The 26,768-nt window shown below is 43.5% G+C and overlaps 1 protein-coding gene across 8 annotated transcripts in view; it reads right to left on the bottom strand.

The window, feature by feature from the left end:
* Positions 1-7,170: 7,170 nt before the first annotated feature.
* The window catches only part of CHCHD6 (coiled-coil-helix-coiled-coil-helix domain containing 6), a 109,600-nt gene continuing 90,002 nt past the window's right edge, over positions 7,171-26,768 (bottom strand). For 5 of the 8 annotated variants that reach the window (XR_014590892.1, XR_014590894.1, XR_014590895.1 and 2 more), the window contains 3 exons: positions 11,945-12,021; positions 8,331-8,476; positions 7,171-7,735 (listed from right to left, as the gene is read on the bottom strand). Coding sequence is in view for 2 of the 8 variants with exons in the window: in XM_083869391.1 (XP_083725517.1) it covers positions 11,956-12,021 (66 nt within the window). In the remaining 6 variants the exon portion in view is untranslated. Of the gene's footprint in view, positions 7,736-8,330; positions 8,477-9,402; positions 10,405-11,944; positions 12,022-26,768 lie in introns of those variants that run through there. The other 3 variants (XR_014590893.1, XM_083869391.1, XM_083869392.1) reach the window with 3 other exon arrangements.

The raw sequence follows: 26,768 nt of genomic DNA, 5'->3' as shown, positions 1-26,768 counted from the left end.
TTGTACAGCTCTGAGACTCACATGCCATACTCAATGACCCAAATTTTCAGGGCTTGGAGAATCCTTAGAAAACCTGGACCAAGGCCAGTAGTTAAGTTCCCAAGAATCAAAGGTACATTTTCAACCACTCCTCTTCCCTGAGCACTTCCTCTTCACTCCCATAAACTACTCAGTCCCCAGGGAGGGAAAACCCTGGGGGAAGCACAGCCTCTTTGGACATACAAACACCATGAGAAGGCAGACACTTCTCCTGCAGTCAGCAGGCAGAGATTTGATATAACTTTAAAAACTTGAAATGGACTTTCAGGAGAATATGTAGGGATATACAGCAACAAGAAGAAATATTGCAGACTGGTTTACAAATTACTTATCCCTAAAATCTAAGGCTGGATGGAAGCGATCTAATTCTTGTGAGCCAGATGGAACAAAGGAGAGCATGGAGAGCCAGGAGCTCTTCCCAAGGAACCTTGTTCACAGGATAGCCCTGTGGGCAGGAGCAGGGCTGAGCCATCTTTCATGCTTTTTGCAACATGGTCCAGGCTCTCAAACGATGGTGAAAGGGTTCCAAGTTTCGGAAGTTTTCACCTTGTATTCCTAATTAAAATCCAATCTTGTTTCAAGTTGAGAATGGCAGAATTTTGCCCTCCTGAGAACAGCTGTGACTGTACTGTCATCTGCATGCTCAGGAGTGCTGCAAGGTAGCAGTGTTAGAGCTCCCAGTCTCAGGGGTGACTGCAAGGAGATCTGGCACAGTTCTCTTGAGTACAACTTAATAAAACCTCCCTGTAATGGCTTTGCTTGGTTTTCCCAGAAAGCTGAGTTTGGATCTCCAATCCCACGAGGTAAGCATTGGTTGGCAGTGATCAAGTTCACAGTCAGAAGAATGATATAGATCACTTTAAATTTATGGTGTGCACATGGGTCTCACTTTTCTGTGCAATTCCTGGGAGTCTTCCATTAAGTTTTTTTAACCAGCAGAAGAACCAGAGTTTGAAACATCAGCCCATCAGTCACAAAGAAGCAAATGTATCTTTCTCCTGATGCCATACTTGGATACTGTCACCTCAACATTGGATTCCTATGACCTAGAGGGATCTAATCACATTCATTGCTTCAAAGTAGCCTCAAATAAAACTCCTTGAGTTTTGGATCAGCAGTGAGCCACACAGGACCACCTGCAGCCTCAGAAGAGGACATCTGCTTTGTTTTCTGATAAGCTGAGGAGCCAGATCCTGCTGGCTGAGGGTACTTTCACAAAGCTAATCAGCTTAGACTCTGAAGTATGAACCCTCTTCCTTATCTGTTTGGCCACAGACTAAATGGCAATCCTTTCCTTCAGACAGTAAGGTTCCTTCTTCCTAGCACTGGTCAATGTGGCCAACCAGTGGCTGGGTGGAACCAACAGCTGGCACTGAGGTTTCACAGCTGGATATTAAATACATTACTGTGGATTTTCTGTTTTGTAACCCACCCTCCAGTTTGGAAATGTATACTTCAGGATACCAGAATGCACTATATAAAAATAACTAGAATGGAGTCTTCAAACCAATGGATGAGTATTTTCTCTTTTTGTAACCTCTAAGTTAAAGACCCTATAACACTGCATAAGCACCTGATTTAAGTCTGGAAGAAGCCCAGCACACAGATAATTCTACTGCTTTCAGGTTACACTCTGTTTGGACACCTCTGTGTGCCTTCCCACTGAGATGCAGTGACAGAACTGTACTTAGGAGCAGACACCCAGTCTATGTGGCCACCACAAATCCACAGTGTGATCCATTTAATTCAGTAAATTGCAATCCAAGGAAGTTGCCAATAGTTGGCAAGAGCACTCTGGAAGGTAAAGAGTAGAGGGGAAAAAGTCCCAATGCAAAATTTACTTATTTTCCTTTGCAAAAGAAAAATAAGTAAGCATGGATTAAAGGGACTACAAAAGCTGTTTCAGTGAGGCAGTCCACGAAGAACAATTTCTCTGCCTTTTGTAATCTTTTATTTTGGCTGATATGATTTAAGCTAAGTCCTGAACTGGCATTTCCCCTCTGTCTCATTAAAAGCCACAAAGCTCCATTGCAGTCACTGGCCAGGCTTCTTCAGCAGTTGAAAGGCTACTAAAGGAAAAGCAAAGAATTAATTTTTAAAATGCCATGTTCGCACATGGCTTTATCAAATGGCAAGAGTTCAAATCTCTCCCTTGGTTCAGACACTTGGAGGAGGACTGCAGGCAGCACTGGCAGAGTTCCTGTTTACTTGTTTTATGATGGTTGTAACGAGGAACCCATTAAATTAATAGCCGTGCTTTATTTTTAATGTTATGTTTAGCTAATCCTGACTTACAGTGGCACTCCCCATTCACAGAAAATAAAAATCAAACTCACTATGATGATGGACTCCACCACCAAGAAAACGGGTACAGCGGGATGTTCAAGAGGTCACAGGAGGGAAAAAATAACATCCTTTTCATTTCTCCTGAGGGAGTGTCACTCATGTCCTCCACTATTGGCCATTAGAGAGACTAAATCAGACAGTTCAAGGACTAAATAACATAAAAGCTCTGCCCCACTGGCAAGGAGGAGATGCCCACCCAGAGACTCCAGCAGAGCTGCTCATGAATGGATGATGCAGAAGGCACAGCTGGAGTGTCTGGGTCTCTCCAAACTGTTTTCTGGTCTTAAACATTGAAGGTAACTTTTTTTTTCATTCTCTAGAGCAGGCAGTAAAAATTGTATAGGACTGAAGTGCACACACCAGTTTGCCAAAAATGTTACCACTAGATGGGAATGAAGACAATTTACCCTGCAGCTGTCACCCCAATATCAAGACAGTATTCAAAAAGGATTTTGAAACTAAGCTTTCAGGGATCCATAAGGAGGTGAACAGATTCTAACTCCTAAAAAAGATCCAAGTGAGCCAAAGGGCTTTGTTTCAACTCATGTCAATTAGCAAACCTGCTCCAAAGATACCAGAAATTATTTTTAAACACACTTTCTGGAAACAAAGGAGGGTGCGATGTAGGAATCAAAATGAAAATCCAGGTCCTTGCTGCCTCTTCTCCTACAGTCCCTGGCACAGCAGGCCTGCCATGCAATAGCTCCCATACAGAACAACACAGGGTAGCAGGAACCAGACAAGTGCTATCAACATCTCATAGGAAATGGCACAAGCGAAATGGCAGGATAAAGCACAAGCCATTCAACGAGGGCAACCAGGGAGAGCATCTAATTTAGGCCACTCACAAGGGGAAATGAGCTACAGGAGCAGTTTGTTACTTAGCCCTGAGGGAACAATTGATTTCAACTTGGAAAGAAAAGTTTGTGTGCTGCTCTCCCTAGGAAGACAACAGAGGAAAGTTTCCTGCCAAGCTCTGACCTCTATAGAAAGTCTGAAAGAGCACACGTGTCATTAAATCCAAGGCACACTTTTGACAGGGAGCTCTCCTGAGACCAGTGGCTGCTCCATTTGCTTCCTCTGGCTTTGCCCCAGGCTGCAAAACTACCACTCTGACAGCACAATTACACACCAGAGTGGGAGATGGAGGGGCAGCATTATACCAGCCTGAACAGCCTCAGCTCAAAGGTGATACAGCCCAGTCACTTCAGCCCACATCAACCTTCACTTCCCCAAGGAACTGAGAACAGGAAAAGTGAGGAGAAGCCAACACACACCAAGAGCAGAGTGATAGGGCTGACAAGGCAAGTGATCACACCCAGATTTGGACAAGGATAAAACCCACATGAATGGGAGCAGGTGTGGGGTTACATGTTGCAGGACACTGAACATCCCTTCCCATGAGTTCCAAAAAACGGCTGATAACACTTCAGTGCTGGATGCAACAGCCCACTGGACTTTTTCCCCAGGGGGCACAAGACAAGAGAAGAAAAAGGTGGTCTGGAGATACATACAAGACTGGCAGTGAAGCACCTGAGGGAGTCAGACACAAACAATTTATCAACAAGTTACAGACAAACACTTAACCAGTTTAGAAATAAAAAATAACAACAACTTGAAAGACAAATTGAAAAATTCTTCTTGGAAAAGGAGCACACAGCATGAGATCACAGGACTCAGCAGACTATAAAATAGGAAATGACACTTACTCTTCTCCCCCTACAGCTACACAAACCCCTACTATACAGATGACAGACACACTTGGCAATTGCCTTCTTCCTCCTGCCTCTCCTGTTATGGACAAGGCAGAGAAGGTAGCTGCCTAAATGCAGAGAGGATATTAGATAAAGCATCTTGCAAAGTCAAGTGTGAAATATTAACAACAGGAGGCAGCGGGTTGAGTTTTTATGCAAGATCACAAATTTGGTGCTTAGAGCGCCAGTGATGTTCTCACACACTGGAATCTCAAAGTGCTGCTTGCTGAATGTTTCATTTACAAAGCTATTGAAGCCTACTGGAAAATTTTTATCAGTCCTGTTATTTCCTGTATCTTCTCTAACTTCTCTGGTTTTGTTCTTTTCCCTTACTGCAATGCTAAGAAATTATGCATGAATAAAAAGGTTGCTCTTTCCGTTCATTTGCCAAGTTTTAAAACAATTCATACTCTTAAAGCAGGCACTCTGCAAGCTGTATTTTCACATGAAATTACCACAATTGTGTGCATTGCATCCGAATCGCTGGATGCATTTGTACACAAAATTACCCAGTTTGCAGAGAACTGCAATAACCAGGCGAGCAAAATGGACATGCACTGCTCAGCTGAAGGGAGCATTGTGCACCTGGCCATGGGCAGGTTTGGTTTTAGTTGGTGAAACAGATATTCCTGGTCACAAAAGAGCTGCTTTTTATCCAGCATAGACAGCAGCGGGGCTGGCTGCCTCTACCCCACCTCAAAGTTGCCTTTGGAGGAAACTGCCTCTAATTCAGCTTCCACAATAGATTCAGATCTTGTTTATCCTGCTGTCCTAGTTGTCCATTAATGCCAGCTGTGGAAAGTGGTGTGGAAACAACATCTATTCAACACTGGACACCAGGCTCCAGGAATAATGATCTCAGCCACTCTGGAGCATAACTGACACCTGCTGTCACAATCTTGCACATTAAAAAAATGGCTCTATATATCCAACAAGCAGTCAAGGAGAAACATAAAGGAGAGGGAGCCTAGGAGAAGTTGCAGGTTTTCTTCTTTCTTTTCAAGGGCCTTGGTACTACAGGAGCAGCAAAGATGAGGGGAAAAGAAACCATTCACTCAAGAAACTCTGATACCTGCACATTTTTTTACTTGGATAGCAGCTGAGCCTCTGCAACTGAACTTCATCTTCAGCAGTTTCTTATTGACATCCCTGGTGATTGTATTTTCCCCCAGGCTCAGGTGTCTGAGCTGGTGATTACGGCAACAGCAGCAACAAAACTGCTCCTGGGCACTAGGAAACACCAAAGGAAAAGGACTGCCTGAAAGGCAGATGGGACCACAGTCCCCACAGACATGACCACCAAGGAGTTTTTAGATATTCAGCACAGAGTAAGCTAAAATCAAACCCAACACAACAGGACAGAGCAGTTTCTCACTTCAAGGCTGCTCCACAAGTGAATGTCTGTCCTCAGACTCAAACTTTTGGAGACAGAGTTAGGCAAGCCAGTACTGAAATGCAGTGACAGGTAAGAGGTGTATTTTGAGTTAGCAATCAAGCAGTCCCTCATCTGGAGGTAGTGGATGGCCTTTGAGTGCCACTTTGTCCTTGTTGGGCTGCAAACAGCCGCAATGCACCTGGCCAACATTAGCTGTAGCTGTTACATTTATGATTTTATGGCTGATTTCCCCCCCCATCCTCTATCGAGTTCACTGTCTGAATGATCACATCTGTTTATGTTCCACAGACACCTGCGTATCTTGAGATGACAGCAACTCCCTGAATGCTGTAATCAGTTATTTCTCAACAGAGGAATTGCCAATTTGGTAAATAAAGCTCATTATAAAAGAACATGAAAATGTATTACAGTTGCCTAACAGAGAAAATTGCCCAGTGCCACCAAATAATCAGCCCTGGCATCACAGTCCCCCCCAATTTAGGGCAGCTGAAATAATAACATGCAAATTACTCATGCCAAGGCAGTGCTGGATGGGGTAAGAGGAAAATGAGGAAGAGACAAAATACATACTTTTCTCTTCAGACCAACAGTAATTTCAAACCTAGTCAGGGACAGACCTTGGTGCTCTAAATCTCTGCCTGCAGAGTCCGAAGTTCTGTGGCTGTCCCAAGCAGATCCAAAAGCTGGCATGAGAGCAGCAGCAAAAGCCCACCCCATCCTGCTCCAACAGGACACTAATTGTGGTACCTTATTTTGGGAGACTTGCTCTTCCTCACTTGGGGACAGCAAGTTTGACCTACACAAAGATGCAGAGCTGGAATTTTTGCAAGATTTGAGACAAACAGAAATAAGCCATGCATAAGGAAACATCACTTCTGAGGATGAAAAGTGTTGTGGCATCAGCTCTCAATAAGAAGGAAAGGCATTTTGTTGCTTTAATGAAGATGTAAAGCACTAAGTTGCTGTCTAAAGAAAAAAGAGACGAAGCAGAATATAACACAGAAAACAACTCTCAGCCCCTCTCATCCATTTTCATAAACACTGCATTAAACTCTGACACGACCTCCAAAAATCCATGTTCACATTCTTCAAAACCTGTCAGATACAGTCAGAGAGGACAGAGGAAACTAATGCTGCCAGACAGAGAAGCTCTACCCAGAGAAAAGGAATCAGGTTACCAAACTAGACCTGCTCCCCTGGCTTGCTGACAGGCCGTTTGCAATTCTGCCACACCTACCTTTAGGAGAGTAAGATTCCAGAGGCACCCACCTTCCTCCATTCCTCAAGCAGCAAGAAGAGGGCTCAACATAGAACACAAGGATGAAAGGGGTGGTGGTTTATGACAGACACAGCAGGAACTGCATGCAAAAGCTCATGAAAAGATAACTTGGGCTCTGCAGCCAGCAAGCAAAGGTTTTTCCAGTACGATTCCCTAACACCAGTTCCCTTCAGCCAGGACTTTGCAACCAAGTGCTTTCAAATAAGCCAGTCATCCTGGGACCAATACGAACAAGTTTTGTGATTTATAAACTGTGACTTGAAATACTGCTATTCCTCACGCTTGTTTGGAGCTTTTGTTGGCATCGGCAATAGGCAGAAAACAGCAGTTCACAAACCCATGGGATTGAAAGTATCTCACAGCACACAGCAACCATTAAACACTTTATTGTTTAGGAGGGAACCTGGAAGGGAAGGAATGCGCCTGCTGGCGTAACCAATGGGAGCACGCTAGGAACAGTTAATCCTAACAAGCTACTCAGGGTTACCTCCAAATACTTTGGACCCCTTTCTCCAGAGCAAACAAGCCGAGGCAACAGCTCTTGAAACTCAGATGTAGGTTGGTGAAACCAAAATTAGAACTGAGTGAACCAGGCTTATGTTGGGGCACTACCCCAAGCTACAAGCTCTGCTGGAACCACCTGGCATCAACACAATTCTTTACCTTGCAAAATAATGAAAAGAAACTATAGCATCCCCCACTCCTGGGACCCTTCTCCCAACTCCAGGAATGTCCACCGAGACTGATACATGCAGGCAGTTAGAAGAGGAATCATGTTGTATTGTCTTGGTCATGGAGGGCAGAAGGCACTGGTTTTGGTCAGTGTCTGTCCAGAAGGATGCTGGGGCTTCCAAGGACATCTGTGGTCCCTGTCCTCTGCTCTTTGGCAGATGATGTTTATCCAGAATTAACTAACAGCTCCTGGAGAAAAAAGGAGAAAAAAGAAAGCAAGCTAGTTATGCAGCTCTTGACATGGGAATGTTGCCATCAGAAATGAAAGAGTAGCATTGGCAGAGTGAAAATCCCACAGAAAAATCATCAGGTTTCGTCTATTGTAAAACACAAGATATTTAAGGGGAGAGGACTGTGGAAGCAAAGCAGCTCATGGTAGCAAAGATAAGGCTGATTCAGTGATTAAGAACATATAGTCAGTTGCAATGATCAGGATTGTGAATCCATTGGCCTACGGTGGGAGAGAACAGCTGTGGCTCCAGGTAAGCCTTGGAGCAGTGAGGTCACAAGAGGAAGCGCAGCCCCACACAAAGTCCTGCCCCAGCAGGACACAGGAGCACTTTGATTAGCTGCCATCAAACACACATACACACACACACACACACACACACACACACACACACACACACGCTCCCTCCACTCTCTCATCCTGGATCAGGATCAATATAAGAGCACCAGAGAAATGAAAAGAAAGATGGGGACTCAGAGACCACCCTAACTCCTGACATATCTGGCAGCCTTTATCAAAACAAAATCATGACACCTTTTGCCCACAGAAACCTGCCAAGAGGTACCTCCTCAGATCCTGCAGGTATCTGCATATGAGCTGTGAACTTCTGAGGGTTATTATAGGACAGAAAGTTTCCAACATTTTTAGGATGGAGATTGCAAAGTCTGCTGTGGTCTCTTCCTCTTTTTATCTTATCACATCTATAATGTCAAAGAAATCAAATGCCATCAGCAGTGGATGAGAACACACACAACACCACTGTAACACCCCTCCCTCTGAGGATCTGAGAAATCAGTGTTGGATCCCACTTCACAATGTGGGCAATCAGCTCTCCTGCAGCAACAATGGCACCATTGCATCAGTGCTACAGGAACAGCAGAATCACAGAGGGTAAGCCCATCAACAGGCTACTTTCTTCTCCTGCTCCTGGACATGCAGGTCCCTTTTGCAGAGCAGACAGTACTGATCCATGCTAAGAGGATCCAGCTAAAGCCAACTAGAGAAAGACAACTGAACACTTCACTGCATACAGTCTCATTGCTCATTTTTATTAGGGCTGTATTCGAGCTCAGTTCTACTCTCCAGATATTTGCCTTTCTGAGGAGAGGAGCTGTGTGAATCAGAATGGAAAACATCAGAAAATAACGATGCTAGTACACTTGGCACTGTCTGTCCGAAGGTGAGGATGTCATTTGGGCTGGTTCTGCACAGCAGGCTAATATTGGCTGATACATGGCCAATGTAGACTGAATATGCTGGCCTTGAATCTCCAAAGACAGCCCCATCTCTGACAACAATGAATTGGAAAAGTTTCAAAGGACTTAAAAATAAAGAGAAAATTGTTCACCAAGTTATTTAGACAAAGGTTATGCAGAAATCTGACAAATGAACCACCAATAATACTCCATTGACTCTAATTTTCCAGGTAATTTTTCTCACCATTACTGACTTAGAAGTTATGTACAGAGCAGTATCTTTTAAAAACTCCAATAGCACTCATGGAAATTGCAATGAATGAAGCAGTAACAACTAACAATCAATATTGCAATGAAGTAAATTGCTGTATTCACATTGTAACACTTCAATAAAGTGTCCAGGAATGCTGCATTTTGTGGGGGGAAAAAAAAAAAAAAATCACTTCTGTGGCTACTCAGTGGTTAACCCTTCTGGAAGACAGTAAAACTTCTTTTTTTAAACACTTTTAAAGAATATCAGAGTTACACAATTTCATGTTCAAAATCATAACTACATATTTCAACCTCATCTAGTTGTAGGTGTCTCTACCCATGGCAGCGGGGCTGGAACTAGATGATTTTTAAGGACCCTTACAGACTAAACCATTATATGATTCTGTGATATTTTTACTTATTTCAGGAGAAAACGAAATCAGTTCTTAACCTCAATGAATTCTTTCCAGCCTAACCTACCCCCATACCAGGAATGCATTGAGCTAGAGGCTCACAAACATTCCTTGTGCAAAAACATCAGGTTCCATCTCACTCTGGATCTCTAAACCGCCTCAAAACCTTTTGTACATTGAGCCTGGACCCAGAACTGATGGGCTAAGAGACACCGTATCTCTGAGACTAAACCCACTCTTTGTCCACGTTTTAAGTCCAGCCAGCATTGCACCATGGCAGTGCAGACTTGGCACTCCTTCATTTTGTTCTAACCTGGAATCCTCTCTGCAAGATGCTACCAGGTTGCTACAGCACTTACCTTGAGCAGAAGGAGTCAGTAAAAGGAGAAGCTTTACCTCTTCTCCATACTCTTATCATTTCATATGCACCAGGCAAGGCAAATATGCAACAAGTCCAGGCAGTTTACAATCACTGTTCTCACATGACAGGATAGTCCCAATTAATGGAGTCAAGGCTCAGACTGAAAAGTTTTGATGCCTCCTCATAAAATGACTGCCCCACAGTTGGCATTAGCTGGTCTCTGCTGCAGTCTTAGCAGAACAAGAAGTCAGGAGATGAGCAGCCTTGGGAGAGTGCACCACACCCAGTCTGATGAGAGGGAACAGTGCCCTTCTTGCATACAGAGGGCAGGTTATTTTTAATGCCATTGCCAATGCAATCCAAGTAAAGACTAGGTTCCAGTCTTCATGAGCTCCAGCCCAGCACCTCTACATGTGAAAATAGTGTCCATAAAAAGGCAAATTCCTCACCAGCACAAACAGGGATGACAATCTGTTCAGTCCTGACAGCAAGTCCACCTGGAGGGTACACAGCACTTTTTTTCTTCCATGCCTCCCACAGTAAATGGGACCTTCAAGCCACTAACTCATATTCTTCCCAGTACTGTGGCACCCTCCTCAGGAGCTAACTGCAGTCAAAATGCTAACTGTTTAGCTGACACGGCCTGCCACTTTGCAGCCCTGTTGGGAAAGCCAGTAGCTCTCCAGTTCTGATTCCAGTTAAGTGAGGAGAAAGGGCTGAGCTCTGCAAGTAGATCTGCTCCAGAAATCTCACCCCCACTGAGAAGGGAGTCCAGTCTTTGTCCTCTAACAGAGCTGAGGCCTTGGCACCCAGCACCAGAGCAAGCAAGTTTCAGCAAGATTTTCTAACGCACCATTTCCTTTGTCCTGTTCCTTCTTTCTCACTCTGCTTCCCAGCACAGAAGCTCGGGGCTGCCTGGTGAATCTGCAGCCTGCTCTCCACCTCCCCCAGTCACTGGCCAGCTCTGTGCCTCAGCTCTCAGCCAGCGGAGGAATCTCCCTCCTTGAAAAGCCAGACCCTGCAGAACTTCCTCCCTCAGTGTTTGCCAGAGATGCTGTTTGCCAAGCCTCAGCTGAGTTAAGACATATTTATTTAACCAGCCGTTAGTTTCACAGGGTAAGCCCTGTGAGTTTCCTCCACCATGTGCCTTGCCTTTGTTTTAACATCCCTTTAAGAAGTCGCATCACAGCACTCACACATATGGGCACTGTGAAGCTATGAAGAAATCAGAAAGCAGATCCTCATGATAAATTACTTGGTGCATTTGGAGTGTCAGTGACAAAGTAGAAATTAATCTCCACAGTTCCTAGTTCCCTGCCGTGTGCAGGCAGCTCTCAACATCAGAATACCTGTTGGCAGACAGCAGACCTCAGCAACGTGACCACACAACTTTTTCATCTCAGTTAGTGTGGAAAGAGGCACAAACAAAATACAAAAATCTTGACCTGCCCTAAGATGGGTGTTCAAGGCCTTTACACCGAATGAGGCATTTGTTGCAGGGCTATTAGCACCCCAAAGTGCTGCAAGGGACATTTGAGTCACTTTGGTTTGATGTATGCTGTAGGTATTTTTTGGTTATGTGCAATTTGTTCTGTTACACTCAGAGTATTGGCTATTTTGTGGAGCAGCTGTGCTGACTAATGGATCACAGCACTTCTGTGCCATATAGTTATTGCACAGAAAAGCCTCTCTGTCTCTCTCATCCTTCAGGAGTCCAACAGTTGCTGTCCTTGGGACTGGAATAAGAAGGGCCAGGAACATGCCTGGCAGCAACAAAAAACATTAATTCAAAAAGCTATGAAGAGAGTTTTGTTTCCCTCTTCTCTGTACTAGTGTTAATAGTTCTGCAAAGAAGGGAAGTTCACCCAATGACTTCTTGGCGACTTCCCCAGATGGTGCCTTCAAAGTTGGCTTGAAAGCAGAAAAGGTGCTTTTCAAAAAACTCACCAGATGCACTGTCAGAACATCCCAGAAAGTGCTTTCACATAGAAGGCTCCTGGTTGACAAATCCCACCATCAGAGTGCTAGGAACAAAAACAGGCTTTCTGGTTTCCTCCTCCCTCTCCTTTGGCTCACAAGAGCCTACACACTGCTTGCTTTGCTCTGCCTTTACACCTCCCCATTGCTCTGCATCACCAGAACACAAAGTTATTTCACAAAGTTATTTACCAGCACAACTAATCTCCAGCTGTTCTGAGACTCACCTGTTTGTTCATGCATTATAACATTGATTTCCTCCAGACAATTGTTCTGATCATTGTTCTAACTCGCAGAGAGCTCCCGTCATTAGCCTTGCTTAACAGGAAATATTTTGCCACTGACTGAGCAGCTCTGCAGTCAGCAGACTGCACAAAAAATCATCCTGGTTGGGGGGCTGCATCTCCCCGCTGAGCTGGTAACCCCAGACGTCACAACAGGAAACAAGCTCAGTGCTTTTGATTTTGGACGTGTGCTAGAAAAGAGCGGGGCCAGGAGGAATAAACACAGCTCTGCAAAGGGCTGCTGCTGAAAGGATGACTGTTAATTAATCCACATACAAACCGAGGGCAGTTTTTGCTCAATCGATGTTAATTGCATTTAATCTCATTCTTGCCATTAAGAAAAGCCACTGGGCCAGGCTGATGTCACTAGTGCCTGACATGTATATTCCGCCCACGTTTGGGAGGCAAGGCAGGAGGAGAAAAGTAATGGAAAGAAAGGAATAACCCTTCCTCAACCCCTTCTGCATCACTGCACAACTTCATTGGGTCTCTTCCATTATTTAAACAACTTTTGTTTTCCAGTAACATTACAGAAGGGGTCAAAGGATGAAAATCAGACATAGAGCATTTCACTACTAGTTATTCTTGCTCTCCCAGGTACCAGCTCAGAGCTTTGCTAACCTGCATAGCTTTGGCTATTGTGCTTCTGTAAAGGACTGAAATACAGAAAATCACTTATTGTGAAGTGGTGTTTGCTTTTTAGTCCTGGGCTGATCCCAACGAGCCTGACAGAGCCCCTTAATATGACCTACAACTGCTGACTGCCACCTTCCATCAGCTCTGCTGAAATCTTTCTCCCCACCTTGCTACTGAGCACAACCCCAGCAGGCACCAAAGCACACTGAAGCCTGTCTTTCTCTAAAATAATACAAACTAGTATTGCTATTAAACAACCTCTGACCAAATTTGCCTTGTAAGACAGAACATTTTTGAAGCCTGAACTTCCCAAGTAAACCAACAATGCACCCACCAGTGATCTGGCTCTGATCTGGAGACTGTCTCTTATCTGCCCAGCTACCTGTTTGGGAAACAGGAACAATCTTCTTGCCTCTGCAGGAATCAAGCCTGGGAATAGAGAAGCAGCTCTTGTAGCACAGGAAGCCCAAGGTGGCGGATTTCACGACTACTGGCTTATTGCTTCTGTGAGAGCCTTGCATTTTTCCAAATCACTATCAAGAACAATAATAATCAAGCTCGGGCTCTGTTGGCACCTTTTCCCCTATGGCAGCACACAACACTTGCCCAAAGCCAATGCTGCAGTTTATCATGGATTTTCTTTATCCCTCAACAAGTGTTAATCCCAATGCCTCTCGCTGCATGAAGTGGACATATCACAAGTGCCATGAAGGACTGGCTGAGTTTTAAGTGCTCTGAAATGGCTCCACTAGACTTGGTCAAGATTGCTTTAAAATCATTTCCCATTAGGACTGTGGCCTTCTTTCTTTACAGCCAGTGTAATGACTGTATCTCAGAGGAAGGTAATTACATCCCACTATCTGTACACATCAGAAATGGCACACTCCAAACACTACTGTGCCTTTCTGGACTGAGTGGTAGAAGGCAATGTAGAAGAGAAAGAAGATAACGCTGGACACCCCTCATTCTGCAACTAGAGTCACCGTGAGCATTTTGCAAGCTCGTGGATTAGCCCCTGGGAGGGATAAAGGGATCCAGAAGGCACAGAGTGTTTCTAAAGCAGAACAATGACAACTTGCACAAATCCAGCTCTGGTTTTGTGAGGATTAAAATGAACTTCACCCAACAGTGAATATCCGCTTCCAGAGCCAAAAGGAATGGAAAACCACTTACTGATGCAATAGTATTTCATTATTTCAAACTCTAAGCCAAATGCTTCCAAAAATTAAGGAAAGGCAGCAGCATTACTTGCTGGGGTACATTGGCTGCAGGGGTTAACTGCTGAACTGCCAAACCATGCTGTGGGCACAACATAATGAAACAACAGACACAAATATTGGCAACTTCTCTATGCTGTCTTTCCTGCTCTTGCTACCAGCCTCCAGAATAATCAGTGGGAAAATAAAAGGAAAAAATAACCCTAGAAACCAAGAGACTTTGGATTAAGTTGTATAAATGACCTGTTACCGCCTTACACGAGGAAGAAAGAAATGCAATAAATACCTGCAAAGCCATCTCAGTATTTTGGATTAAATGGATTACAAAAATAGAAAGTACATGATGCAAGATGTTATAAAACAAGATGCCAAGGAAGTGCAGGAATTTGAATCAGGCTGGCAAATGATCCCTGCAGACTATTGAGGAAAATTAATAGAGAGAAGGGGTAGAGAAAGGACATGGTAAGAAGACTGACTGATGAACACTGTTATTAGGACGTGTAAATTCAGGATGTCAGACTTCCTCTTAAATCTACTTCAGTCCTGGAACAAAAATAGCAAATCCTACAGTGCTAAAAAGCACTGGAAGTAGAAAAGTCAGATATGGTAAACCTCATTTCAGGATAGGTTTCCCCTGTGCATCCCTCAAGATTGAAGTTTGTGACTTTAATTATTCCTAGAACATTGTGTATATATGGATTCAATGCAGGGATTACTAGCAGGATCCTTGTTATAAGTGCCACTTTTCAAACAAATTACACTTCACTGGATGTCAGTAACATACACAAAAAACAAATTAGATAAAGGCAGCAGGACAGCAAGATACAGGTCTGGTGCAAGGAAATTACACAAGGTCACCCAGAAAAATAAAGGTGCTTAGAATTTAAACTCCTAGAACATTTCTAATTCCCCAGTGCATTAAAGCTCCATGTAACCCAGACACAAAACCTTCAATACACCAGTAATTCCACACAAACTGAGGCCAAGCCTAGCTGAGATGTGCTTTATTTGTTAAGAAATGCCATCAGGGAGCAGGTAGAGGAAGAGAGAGAGAGGAGATAGAAGGAACAACCCCAGCTGTCTGCCCAAATTCTAGGGATCATCCCATTCACTTCACAGCCCCACACAGGCAGATGGGAGAAGCCAGGGAAAGGGGATGCAATTTTGTTTGGAGGCAAATATAGCAGCTCTTTGGCTGCAGGGCTTCTTCACAAGCTGATCCCAGATCAGCTTGCCTCTCCAGAACTCATCCCAGGATGTATTACTAACCTGCACTAGTTCTGATGAGCGTATCTTTAACTCCAGAAATTTTCATGAAGATGGAAGCACAGGAAAGTCCAGTCCTTGGGTAGAGTGCGAAGAACAGCCAAAAACACTTCACCTCAGGTATGGCACTGTGCCTCTGAGATGTGGGACCTCAACGGCGCTAGTTAAATTCTGTTATTGGGGATTTCACCAGGTGCTTGCCAGTCTTACTAGACCCTGCAGTTTTCTGGTGCACTCCAGGAGGGTGAGCACTGCCTGGGGTGCATAAGCCAGTCCTAGGCTGTACTGTCAGTCACTTCCCAACTTCTTCCAGTAGCTGAAATAAATCCCCATCTCAGTTTCCCTTTCTGTACTAAGAGTAATGCCACTTACCAGCTACACAGAGGTATGATAATTATTCACCAAGAGAAGATGCTAAAGAAATGCAAAAATTCAGTTCTCAAGGGATCCGTTCTTCTGTACAATTTGCATTTAGGCTTCAGAGGAAATCTGGTGCTTTATCTTTATCTTGTTCCTTTCTGTCTTGCTTTAGCAGGCTCCTGCTCTGGATAAAGAGAATTCCTCTTTGGGTCAAGGTATCACGTCTGTATTTAAAGTATGGCTTAATCCTGTCTAGTCCAGCTTCAAGAACACCAAGAACACCATGAACAGAGGCAGGCAGAGACTTCTCCAGATACCCTTTTTTCTATCCCAATTCTATTTTTGTTCAGTAATACAGTGAAATTCCACACAGAAGTATTATGAGCTTGACTAGCTTTATTTGTTTAACACTTCACATTTTCATTAAGCTGTTGCTACTCAGCAGCCAGTAATTTTATTTGTGTGATAGCTGTATTCATTTCACCCACATGGGTGTACATGTAGCTCTCCTTTTATTCTGGCTGAAGAGGCAAAAATCAGCAATTAGAGTCAAGAGACAACTGGGAATTCTCAGGTCTGTTTGCAGATAGATATGAGATATGACTTCTACCTGTTTTGTGAAACACCTCCCAAAGACTAGGGGCACCTACAGGTAAAATTAAAAAGAGAAAAAAATATTTTGGAAGACTATCCTCCCCTACCCAGGTACAAACCAGAAACTGAAATTATTTCAGCAGAATTAGCCTGTTTGACTCAGCACTGAACTCTCCTACTCCAGAAGCTTATTGCTGACTGCGCACTTACAGTATTTGAGTATCAGATTGTAAAGAATTAATTATATGTCTAACTCTTGCCAAACTTCAAGTATCTTGAAATATCTGGTCCCAGGAGCTGCAAGATCTGATTAGATCTCAAGGAAGAAATGTCTGGTTGGCTGGCCCTCACCAAACCACAATTAGACAATGTTCTATCAAGTTCAGGCAACCAGACAGAGAATTAACAGCCCTTTTGAAATGTTAATGACTTGAACCGAGACAGTCAAATGACTGAGCCACACCTCTTGGGCAGAGGTTTCAGAAGTCAAGAAACACTAAACATTTCACTGTGCCACTCCCCTTTGAAGAGCTCGAGGAGCCACGGAGCAGGGAAGCACTGGGCAGGGAATCTGCAGTCAGGGTTGGAGAGCACTGGGTGTTCTGGGCAGGGAATCTGCAGTCAGGGTTGGAGAGCACTGGGTGTTCTGGGCAGGGAATCTGCAGTCAGGGTTGGAGAGCACTGGGTGTTCCCGCCAGGCACGACACACGGGTCAGAATGGAGAGGCTGTAACCGACGGGGAAGCCACAGAGACGTTCGGTTATGAGATTCGATGGAGATGCCCAACCACAGGCACACCCAGATAGCACCTGTGGAAAGCTGCAGGCTCAGCTGCCCTGAACTTGGCACTGTCACATTCAGGCCCTGGGCAACAGGCATCTGCTCTGAGCAGCTGGCCACTGGCACCCAGCTCAACCAGTGCAATGAGACCAGCAGAAAAAATGCCCCACGACCTGAACCACGGATCTGAGCAAAGGGAAAAGAGTGAGCACTGGGAGATGCATCTTGATTTCTCAGTGTCTCCTTCTATGTAAATTCCAAACCTTTCTTTCAAGATTAAAAACTTTTACCAAGTGAAAAACAAGCTCAGCATTTCCCTAACTCCATCCTTTCCCTATCCCTCTTCATAGGACACCCCAGCAGAATACCAGATGCTGGAATAAGCCACAAAAGCCTTCTAAATAATTATCTCCTATCGTCTCCTCTGCAAATTCATACTCCTGCATCTGTGTCAAGACAGAGACCTGCTTCCATTTTTGTAAAGCCTATTCTTTACAGAGGACCTGAAGATAGAATGTTTAACATTAGCATTTGAAAATGTCTTCAGAGACTGGAAAAGAAAGTGACATTTTTTAAGTATGCTGTTCAATTGTCTTGTGGACGCTGCTCAAATGGAGGGAGAGCTTTGTATTTTTTTATAATATGACAAATGATGCCAGTCCCATCTTGTAATTTTCCTCACTGTGCAGCATGTCTGTTCATGATAGATACCAGTGCAGCTGCTAAAGTGTCCGTTGATCTGCTTGGAAAGTATTGTCTATTTGGAACCAACTCATCCTAAAACAGCAGCTCCAGAGGGTGAGAGTGAAAAAAAGGGAGGGGGGAGGGGGAGGAAGAGACAAGGGAGTTGTGGACTGAGAACACATTCATGCTTCTCCTGTAAAGGTTCAGGAAAAAAGCAAGCATCATATTTAGTTTTAGCTACATCCTCTCTTCCCCCCTTCTAGACCATTTTTTTTTACTGTCACTCAACACCTCTTTACACTCTCTTCCCACAAAGACCTTACCACTAACAAACATTTAATTTCACACTTGCAACCTGTAGAAACAAAACAAGCCCTCAGCTGCCTTCTGCAAATCTGTGCCAGCACAGAGGAGCCTTCAGGTCACAACCTGAAAAGTTTGCAGTTTAAGGGAACATTTAAAATAAAAACAAAACACATAAAGAAAGGAGAGGAAAAAAAAAAAAAGAAGAAGAAAGAGGACAAAAAACAAAATCAAAGAGTAGTTATACTTTGTGTTTAAAGAGACTTTAAACAGGAACTTGCCAATTTTCTGTAACGAGGATTATAAGAGAATAAACTCAAATACTTTGTCCTTCTGCAAGGCCCTCTGAGCTGAATTTTACTCCCCACAAAATGGCCAATATAGAAAAAAGCTCATAAATCCCTCTGACGTAAGTAACTTCACATTACTCTTGGGGAAACAGAGGCAGAGACAGATTCATTAATCCAAGTAAATGAATCCATGAAATAGTCTGAATTTCTGAATTCACATAATATCCCACACTAGAAACAGCACCCAGGGCCCAGCAATTTCCATGCCATGTTGCCTGGCACAAGCAAAGCAAGACAAAGCAAGACTTGAACAGATGAGAATGTTTTTAGAAAGGAAAAGTACAGTTATTAAATCGCACCTGCTCATGCCACGTAGCAAAACCCATGGGGTTTTTTTATTTTAAAATACATCCCATAATTTCACTCATTGCATAATTAATGCCAAAGACCAAGGTCACATATGTAAGATGATGCCTCAAAAACCTGCTGAGTAGCAGAGAGCTGCACGACCTGTCTGAACAGGTGGGTACAAATTCCTGTGGCTCAGCACTGTCAGGGTTAGCCTGCTGGTAATACCCAAGGCTAGCAAGGTTAGGGCTGGTTTGATCTGCCATCATTATTCTGCTGCCTGGGCATATCCTGAGAGGATCTTGCTACAGGCTGGTACTCTGGCTCTGACTTACCAAGTACAGTTTCCATATGCCCATGGGGAAAGTGGGTCTCACAAAGCTCTTTAGGTAGTTACATGTACACAAAGAACTTTTTAAGATATTTGTGTTAAAGAATTATTAAATCCAGCATTGAATTAAAGACTAGATTTTTAAGACAAGAAGCTGTTCTTTAAAAATCGTGGGTTTTTTTGATTTTGTTGGTTTTTGTTGTTGGTAGTGGTGTTTTTGTGGAGTAGGGTTTCTTTGTTTTAAAAATAATAAAATTCCACATATAAGATGGTGTCAGATGAGCTCAAATTGTGTAAGGTAGTTGTCATTACTGTGACTTAGAACTGGAACTTGCATTCAGGAAGCTCAATATTTATTGTCTCCCTACATTTAAGTTGACAGAAAGAGTATCTGCTCCCACACGCAGAAAGCTAATTCCACCATCTCTTTTCCACAGTTAGTCTTATTCTCACATGTAAATTCTCCTGGGTGGACCTGCTAACAGCTACCAAAGCACCAGCCTAGATGATGCTGGCCAAAGAACTCCAAACACAAGACTCTGAACTGTGTAAACCAATCCTGGTGACACTGCAGCCTGCCTGGGAAGGAAACAGTGTGCTTGCACACACATCCTCAGCTCAGCCAGCATGTGCAAGGACAGGCTGCTCACCTGATCTGCAGACAGCTTTTCCATTACTGCAGTGTTCGAACAGCCAACTTGCTCCCCCTTTATCTGCTCTGTGGTGGCCATTTCTCCAGAGCTGCCCATCATTTCCTTATCAAGCAGTAAAAACGTAGGATCACTAGAGACACAGCTCAGCCTTGCTGAGATTTCATTCTCTCAGCAGGTTGTAAATGCCCCTATAATGTTGGCTTTTTTAATCTTGTGTTATTATTACCCGCGGCTGCCATTCAGTCTGCAGAGAATAAAGCGCCCAGGCTTTCAGGACCCACACAACAGCTCTGTGCATTTGCCAGTGGTTGGACAAACAATAACTCTGTGTTTCAGCTTTATTGGAAACCTTTCTGTTGTGGGAGTCTGGCTGCGTGTGTCCCTCTGCTCAGGCGACAAAGAAGTGCGAGTGGGTGTCTGTGAATTCATCGGTGATTTCAGGAGCACGTGCCTTGGCACCGGCCTACGGAACCAATGTGAAAGTGCACAGGCAGCTGCACATTGCTGTGAACCCATGAAAGACAGACACAGACCTGCAGAGCCAGTCGATCTCCTCTAGATCAGCCAGGGAGTCCAAAGCTCTAACAGGGCCCCTCTGTGAATAATTACATTCATATCCATGTAAACGGTGTTGCCAGCTTATAGGGAGGTGTGATGATATATGACATAACTGTGAAAATGTCAAAACACCGCTACCCTCAAACACGTTCTTACGAGAAATCTTGGCTTCCGGTTGAAACTAAAGATCCTGCTGCTTGCAAGAAAGGCTGGAACACTGGAACAATTGAAAAAGCACAAATTAGAATGCAAAGAAAATTTGAAAAATGCAGGGCTCTTCCAATTCAGGGAGACATTGTTTTGGTCAGCTCATTATTGCTTGCAGGGGACACTACAGATGCGCGAACTCTTGCAGAACTGCAAATATCCCTTCACCCAAGAAAACAAGCTCTGCTGCAGACTCCTCACATATCGAAAACCTAAGAGGAAAAGTCAAAAACTCCCACAAAACCACAAGGTTTACTTGTGAAACTGTTTAGAAATACACTAGGGTTATTTCATTTGTCTTCTGGTTTTAAGCAATTGAGTCACATTCTCACACCACTTCTGTCTAGGCAGGAGGGTTAGTTTATTGTATTTTATTTATTCCTTCCGTTTCCTTTTTTTTCAGTAAAAACCCTGAACTAAAATTCTCATGTACTTATAAAACTTCAGGTACAACTCCACAAAACTAGGGCAATAGAAAACATGCCAAATATTTCAAGGCTTGGCAACAGTGAGCCTGCCTGTCTCTGTGGCAGGAGGAATGTCTGTCTGTCTCAGCCAATGTTTCTGGGTAGGAATGTCTCATCCTGATAGCCCATGTACATATAAAACACCTATACTGTCAGCTCTCCAGGCAGAGACCTTGACATTTTGCAGAATACCACATCCCAACCCCCATCTCCCCTGAACAGCAGCAGAAGGCAGGAAAAAACTGGTAGATGTGAAAATGTAAGAATCAAGTGCTGCCTTCAGCAAGGATTAAAGTTAAAATGGAAGAGGTAGTGGTGAAATGAGCAGAGTCAAGTCACTGGAATTGATGCACCAAGGAACCAACTTCCAGGTTTCCCAAACCCATGGCCACATCTGGCCTGTCCCACTCCCTCTCCTGCTGGGCCAAGAGAAGAGAGAATTTGAATGGGAGGAAATCAAGGCTTTGCTGCCTTAAACAGAATAAATAGAAGGTGAATGGTTTCAGTGAATATTGAATTATTGTTGTGGTGTTACGTGCTTCATGTACCTGGTGAAAGAAACTGCAACCCTCATTCTGAGCTCTCACCTTACAGTAACTGGGCTGGCACAGGCAGGTGAGCTCCGCGCTCTGCGGATGCAGTACCAGGATTGCAATGCTCTCTTCCTGAAAAGAGTAATGAGGTACCCAGAGAGCCTGCTGAGGTGTCAGAGAAACTGATGCTGATGGACCCTTTGCAGGCCAAAGACAGATTAAAAATAACACAATACCAGTGTAACAGCACCTTATCAACAGCCCTGCAAAGCACTAAGAAGTGAATCTGAGCGAAGGCTGTGACACCTGTCTGCATCACCCCTGCTATTACTGCCTTCCGACTTCTCACACAATCCAAGTGTCCAAATGGCTTTGAAGCAAGAAGCAGCAAGACAGGAAGGTGAATCTGAACTCTGATCAGCTGTCTGAAGAGACAGTATGAATACCTTACATTTCAGTAATACTTTTCATCCATAACGAATCCAAGACATCTATTCAACCTCCACACTCCAAACCACAGAAGTAATATCTGCCCAGGCAGAGATGGGCAAATAAACACAAGTTAAATGACCGTTCAAGGTCGTCCAAGGACTATGAGAGACACACGTCTAGCAAGTAGATTATTCTTTCCTTTTGAAAGGCACACAGACACACACACACACACAGGGAATTGAAACTGCTTAGCCAGGTGTGGAGCCTGCTGTGATCAACACAGCTTCACTGAGCAGCAGCTCTTCTCAATGCTGTTTCACTGGTGCTAAAATGTAAAAAAGCAAACCTTTGTAAGAGAATTCTTTCAAACAGCTGCAAATAGTTGCGGGGATTTTGCATCTGGGCTAAGTTGCTACAATCTACACATCTTATTTGTTTGCTAGTTATTAAATTACCCACAAGCCATCAACAATTCAAGTCTCTCTCTGAGAGGCAGAGATTAACTAGGAATTGCTATGCAGAAATGTTGCTCATCTCTCTAGTGAGATCAGCCTCATGATGAGTTGCGGACATTTGGGAACAAAGGTGAGATTTTCTGCAAGAAATGAGAGGCACAGAAAGATGGGAAAATGATGCTACAGGGAGAAGAGAATTTTTTTTGCAAGGCAAGAATCTATCAGGAATGGTTTCACACACACACTGCAAGCCACAGACTGTGACCAAACACATTCGTGTATCTGGAGCACAGGAAGCTGCACTTACGTCCAAGCACTAATGCAAATGACATTTTCTGTGAAAGACAATGAGGCCAGTATGTAAATACTAATTTAACAATCTAGTTGGCAAAGCCTCAGCTGATCTATAAATAGCTGGTTTATTAGCAGGTGATGCTGAAGACAGCTATCCTAGCTCAATTTCCCATAATTCCCTAAGCCATCTTGTTTTTATTGACCTCGGAGACACAAGGATTCTTAACTGTATGCAGCTCACTCCTCCACCACTACCTGCAGAGTAGCTACAAACACTTGACAACACAATACATATTTATCAATGCCCTTACACGACAAGGATCCTGCAGCACCACGCACACAACGGCTCCCAGTGCTCAATTAAAGAGAGCAAATGGTTTAGAAAAATAGAAGAATCATGCAGCCTTTAAAATCATGCAGCTTTTAAACAGGAGGAGCTGGTCACTCAGGTGCCAACAAGCATTTAGGGAATGACTGACATATAGCCAGAGCCAGGCACTGTCCATCCACATTTACACTGTGCATTGGCAAACTGAGAATCTAAGATAGCAACACCTTTAGTAACTCTAGGCCACCAAAGAACCATTTTACATCTCAAAACAAGATGTCAAAATCCTGACCTTTTAATGCATTTTCATTTCATCAGGAATTATTATTTTATAGTGTATAATAAAACTTGTAACTCTTTACCACCTCCTCAAGCTGCACATGCAGGAATCCTTTCTTTCACACAGGCACAAGACAGCTACTTAACAGCAGACAGCAACACCACCAGAGTCTAGGGCCAGCAGGCAAGAATACTGCATCCTAGTAAAATTGCTGTGGCATTCGGAGCAACACACCAGAACTGCCCTAACTGCAGCATGGTCAGCATCCATGGAAACCATACGAATTATGATTTTTTAGGCTATTCACATGGATTTGTAGATATTCTCCAGAAGTGTTCTAAGGTTTCAGTCTTCCTCTTGCTGCAAAGAACAGTGACAACATACTTGACGAATTGGGCTTGTAAATAGGGAGATTGAGTTAGAGGAACAGAATAGACTTTGTTATCCCTTCCTCCCCCACTTGCTTCAAATTTCTAAAGAAACCTTCCAAACACAAGTAGTTGCTGTGTGTCTCATGGCTTTATGATAAGCAGAAATAAAAAATTAAAAAGCACACAATCAACACTTATTTTCCATAAGGTTCATCATATTCTTACAGCTTGTACAGTGCAGGCTCCAGAGATTATCCTGACTGGGAACTCACTGTGCCAGGCCCTGCACCAGCCCCAGGAAGGGCAGAGGCTGCTCATGACCAGGAGGCTCACGCTGCAGCCAGAGTGTGCACGGCAACACGCCAGAGCCAAGAGCTCCAGTACATTCCCTGCCCTGCTGCTGCACCTCACTCTGCAACACTGCCCACTCAATGAGGTGACAAGAGTTTCCAGAACACTGATTTGGCCTGGTGCAGCTCAGCAGATTCGTTCCACAGTCACAGTGATCTGTGCAATGGCAGCGTGGTTCCCTACGGAGCAGGCTTTGGATAAAGGACTGCCCCTTCATTTGTCTTAGGAACAAATCTTTGCAATTTGGGTTTTTTAAAGTTTTATTAAACAGAAGGGTTAAACTGATATCTATATGATTGCAATCCTGTGATGGTCTAACCGTTTGCTTTTAAGACCACCAAGGACTGTAAAAAGAAACTTTTCTAATGGAGCTCACTTACTAAACTGCCTTTTGTGACTGAACATATTTCTCTTTTCTAGCATTTATAGAAATGTGATAGACAAGCTTACTTAGGTGAATAGAAAGTAAAAAAAAAAGGCGCTCACAGAAATTCTGTGGAATTTAGCAAGAGAAGTGATACAACACAAATAAAGAAATCAGTAGTTTTCATTACTCAATTAGGAAAGAAAACAGTATAATAATAGATTTGCAATAATCTTGAATAGATTACTTAATAAAACTGTCATAAATCTAATGGCAACAGACACAAGCACCAAAGAAGAACTGAAACATTTTACATAGTTCAGTAAATGTAAGATGCTGCAACAAGGTGTCAAAACAGCTTTCCCAGGAGAAATCCACACAGTTGCTGTTTCCTTTGCCTTTGATGTAAAGCTACATGTAAACCTGCAGGGCCAAACAACTCAAAAAAGCTTGTTCTGTCCCCCAAATCTCTGCATTTCCTGTAGCTCTGGCAAAGTTCCTGTTTCCTTTGGCTGTTGTCTCCTTTCTGATCAGCATATCCATTGCCCAGATCCTTGATTCCACAGCCCAGCCAGTTGTATTCCAGGAGCAGTTAGCAGCCAGCACCCAAAGAAAACTTTAACTAAGTTTGGCTCTGTCTGAGGCAAAATTTGAGCAACTGGAGCACAGAAGAAATCCAGCTTATCCAGAGTAATTCATTCTTCATACTTGTTTAAGCATGGTCACTCACTGAGGACAGACTGGCAGCCTTCTCTGTGGGCTGTGGATTCCACTGCAGTGCCAGGAGCTGTGCTGAGACAAGTCCACATCATACATCAGTGAAGACAGACTGCACCCTTCAGCTCTGGGATGGAAAAATCAAACTGCTAGATAGGTTCTCTTCCTTGCCAAATACACTGATTTTTAGCAATGGGAAAAGGCAATTTAAGTTGATAAAGACACATTCTCTGCTGATTTTTCCTTACTGCCCACTGCTCAGTGCTGGTATAATGGATAATGTTCTGCCTGTGGGTGTATTTTCTAAGATCTGTCAGTTCTGACAGCATTTTGGCACCTGGATAACTCAAGATCTATACTGAGGGTCCAGGAACGCACTATTTCTCAGCCGCTGATGGGTACATTTTTCAGCAAGGCTTCCCTAATTAAAGGGCTGGAAAGAGATGGGATCAGATTGATAGGCTTTGCAGTCAGATGTTTTATGCTTAGTTTGATGAATTATAAATCACCTTTTGCAACTTTCAGAACACGTGAGAAGAACATGTAAGAGAAACTACAGCAATGTGTCCAGAATATCACAATGTAATTACTTATTTTCAAATATTACCTCTGTCCCTGTGGCAAGGCCATTAAAGACATACTCAAGAGAAGCAATGCTCACTGAAAATAAACATAAATATAAATATCAATATCAAAAAGAGAAGTGAAGCTATGAAATGAGGCACTGCTAGTCTGGGGGTGCTCCCATATGGAAGTGTTTTGCCCCAGGTGGGAAAGAAGATGCATCCCTCACCCTGGGTTGGGAACACTGCCCTGGAACTGAGTGCTTAGCTCAATCAGCCACGTCCTCTGCCAGACCAGCAGGAAGCTTTGCCTTGTCCTGAGCCATCACAGCCTTGTGTCAGGGCTAGAGAAAACACTGTCAAATTAAATGCTTTGACTTTACTCCCTGTAAAACTGCATGAAGACAATGTATTCTGTGCTGGCTTCATTGTCTCTGTCAGAGCCCCTTCCCCGTATACAGTGAAATGCGCTCCAGGGAAGCCACTGGTAAAACCTTTCAGAATAACCAGTTTGTTCTGGTTTTAATGGGATCTTTAAGTATTGATGTTCTTTTTTTGCAGGATGCATGTGTGTGTGTTTGGAGAACAGCAAAAAAGCCCAAACCCCAAAACTTCCCAGTGTGGAAGCTCATGAGCATTTTGCTGTGTGGTTTCAGTGGTGTTCAGAACAGTGAAAACTTTAAAGCTACAGAGAAGAAAATCACAGAGTAACCATTTGGAATAGGGAGAAAACAGTTGGTAATTTAAACCATGAAACCGAAGAAATACAATGCAAAGCTATCAGGATGTGAAAAGCACTTCCAGGCACTGAGAGGTTAAAACAATTATTGGAACAGCTGGGAAAATTAAAATGGTAAAATAATAGCTACCCTTCAAAATTCTACAGATGCAAAGAGACTCCTCAATGAATAACTGATAAAGGGGAAAACACATTGTAAAAGAGAAACTGTTTCACGCATGAAGGTCATACAAGTAACAGCTCCTCTTAAGAACCCGGATTTCCAGACTTGGCAAGAGATAAAGAGCTGGGGTTAACACAGCAGTCTTTTACCTTGAGGGACCTAGGGTAAAATCCTGGATACTTTAAGTTACACATGAAAGTGACTTTGGTCATGTTCTTCCTATTAT

Source organism: Zosterops lateralis (assembly GCF_965231275.1).
Source record: "Zosterops lateralis genome assembly, chromosome: 11".
Lineage (NCBI taxonomy): Eukaryota > Metazoa > Chordata > Aves > Passeriformes > Zosteropidae > Zosterops > Zosterops lateralis.
This window is presented reverse-complemented; position numbering and strand designations above follow the sequence as displayed.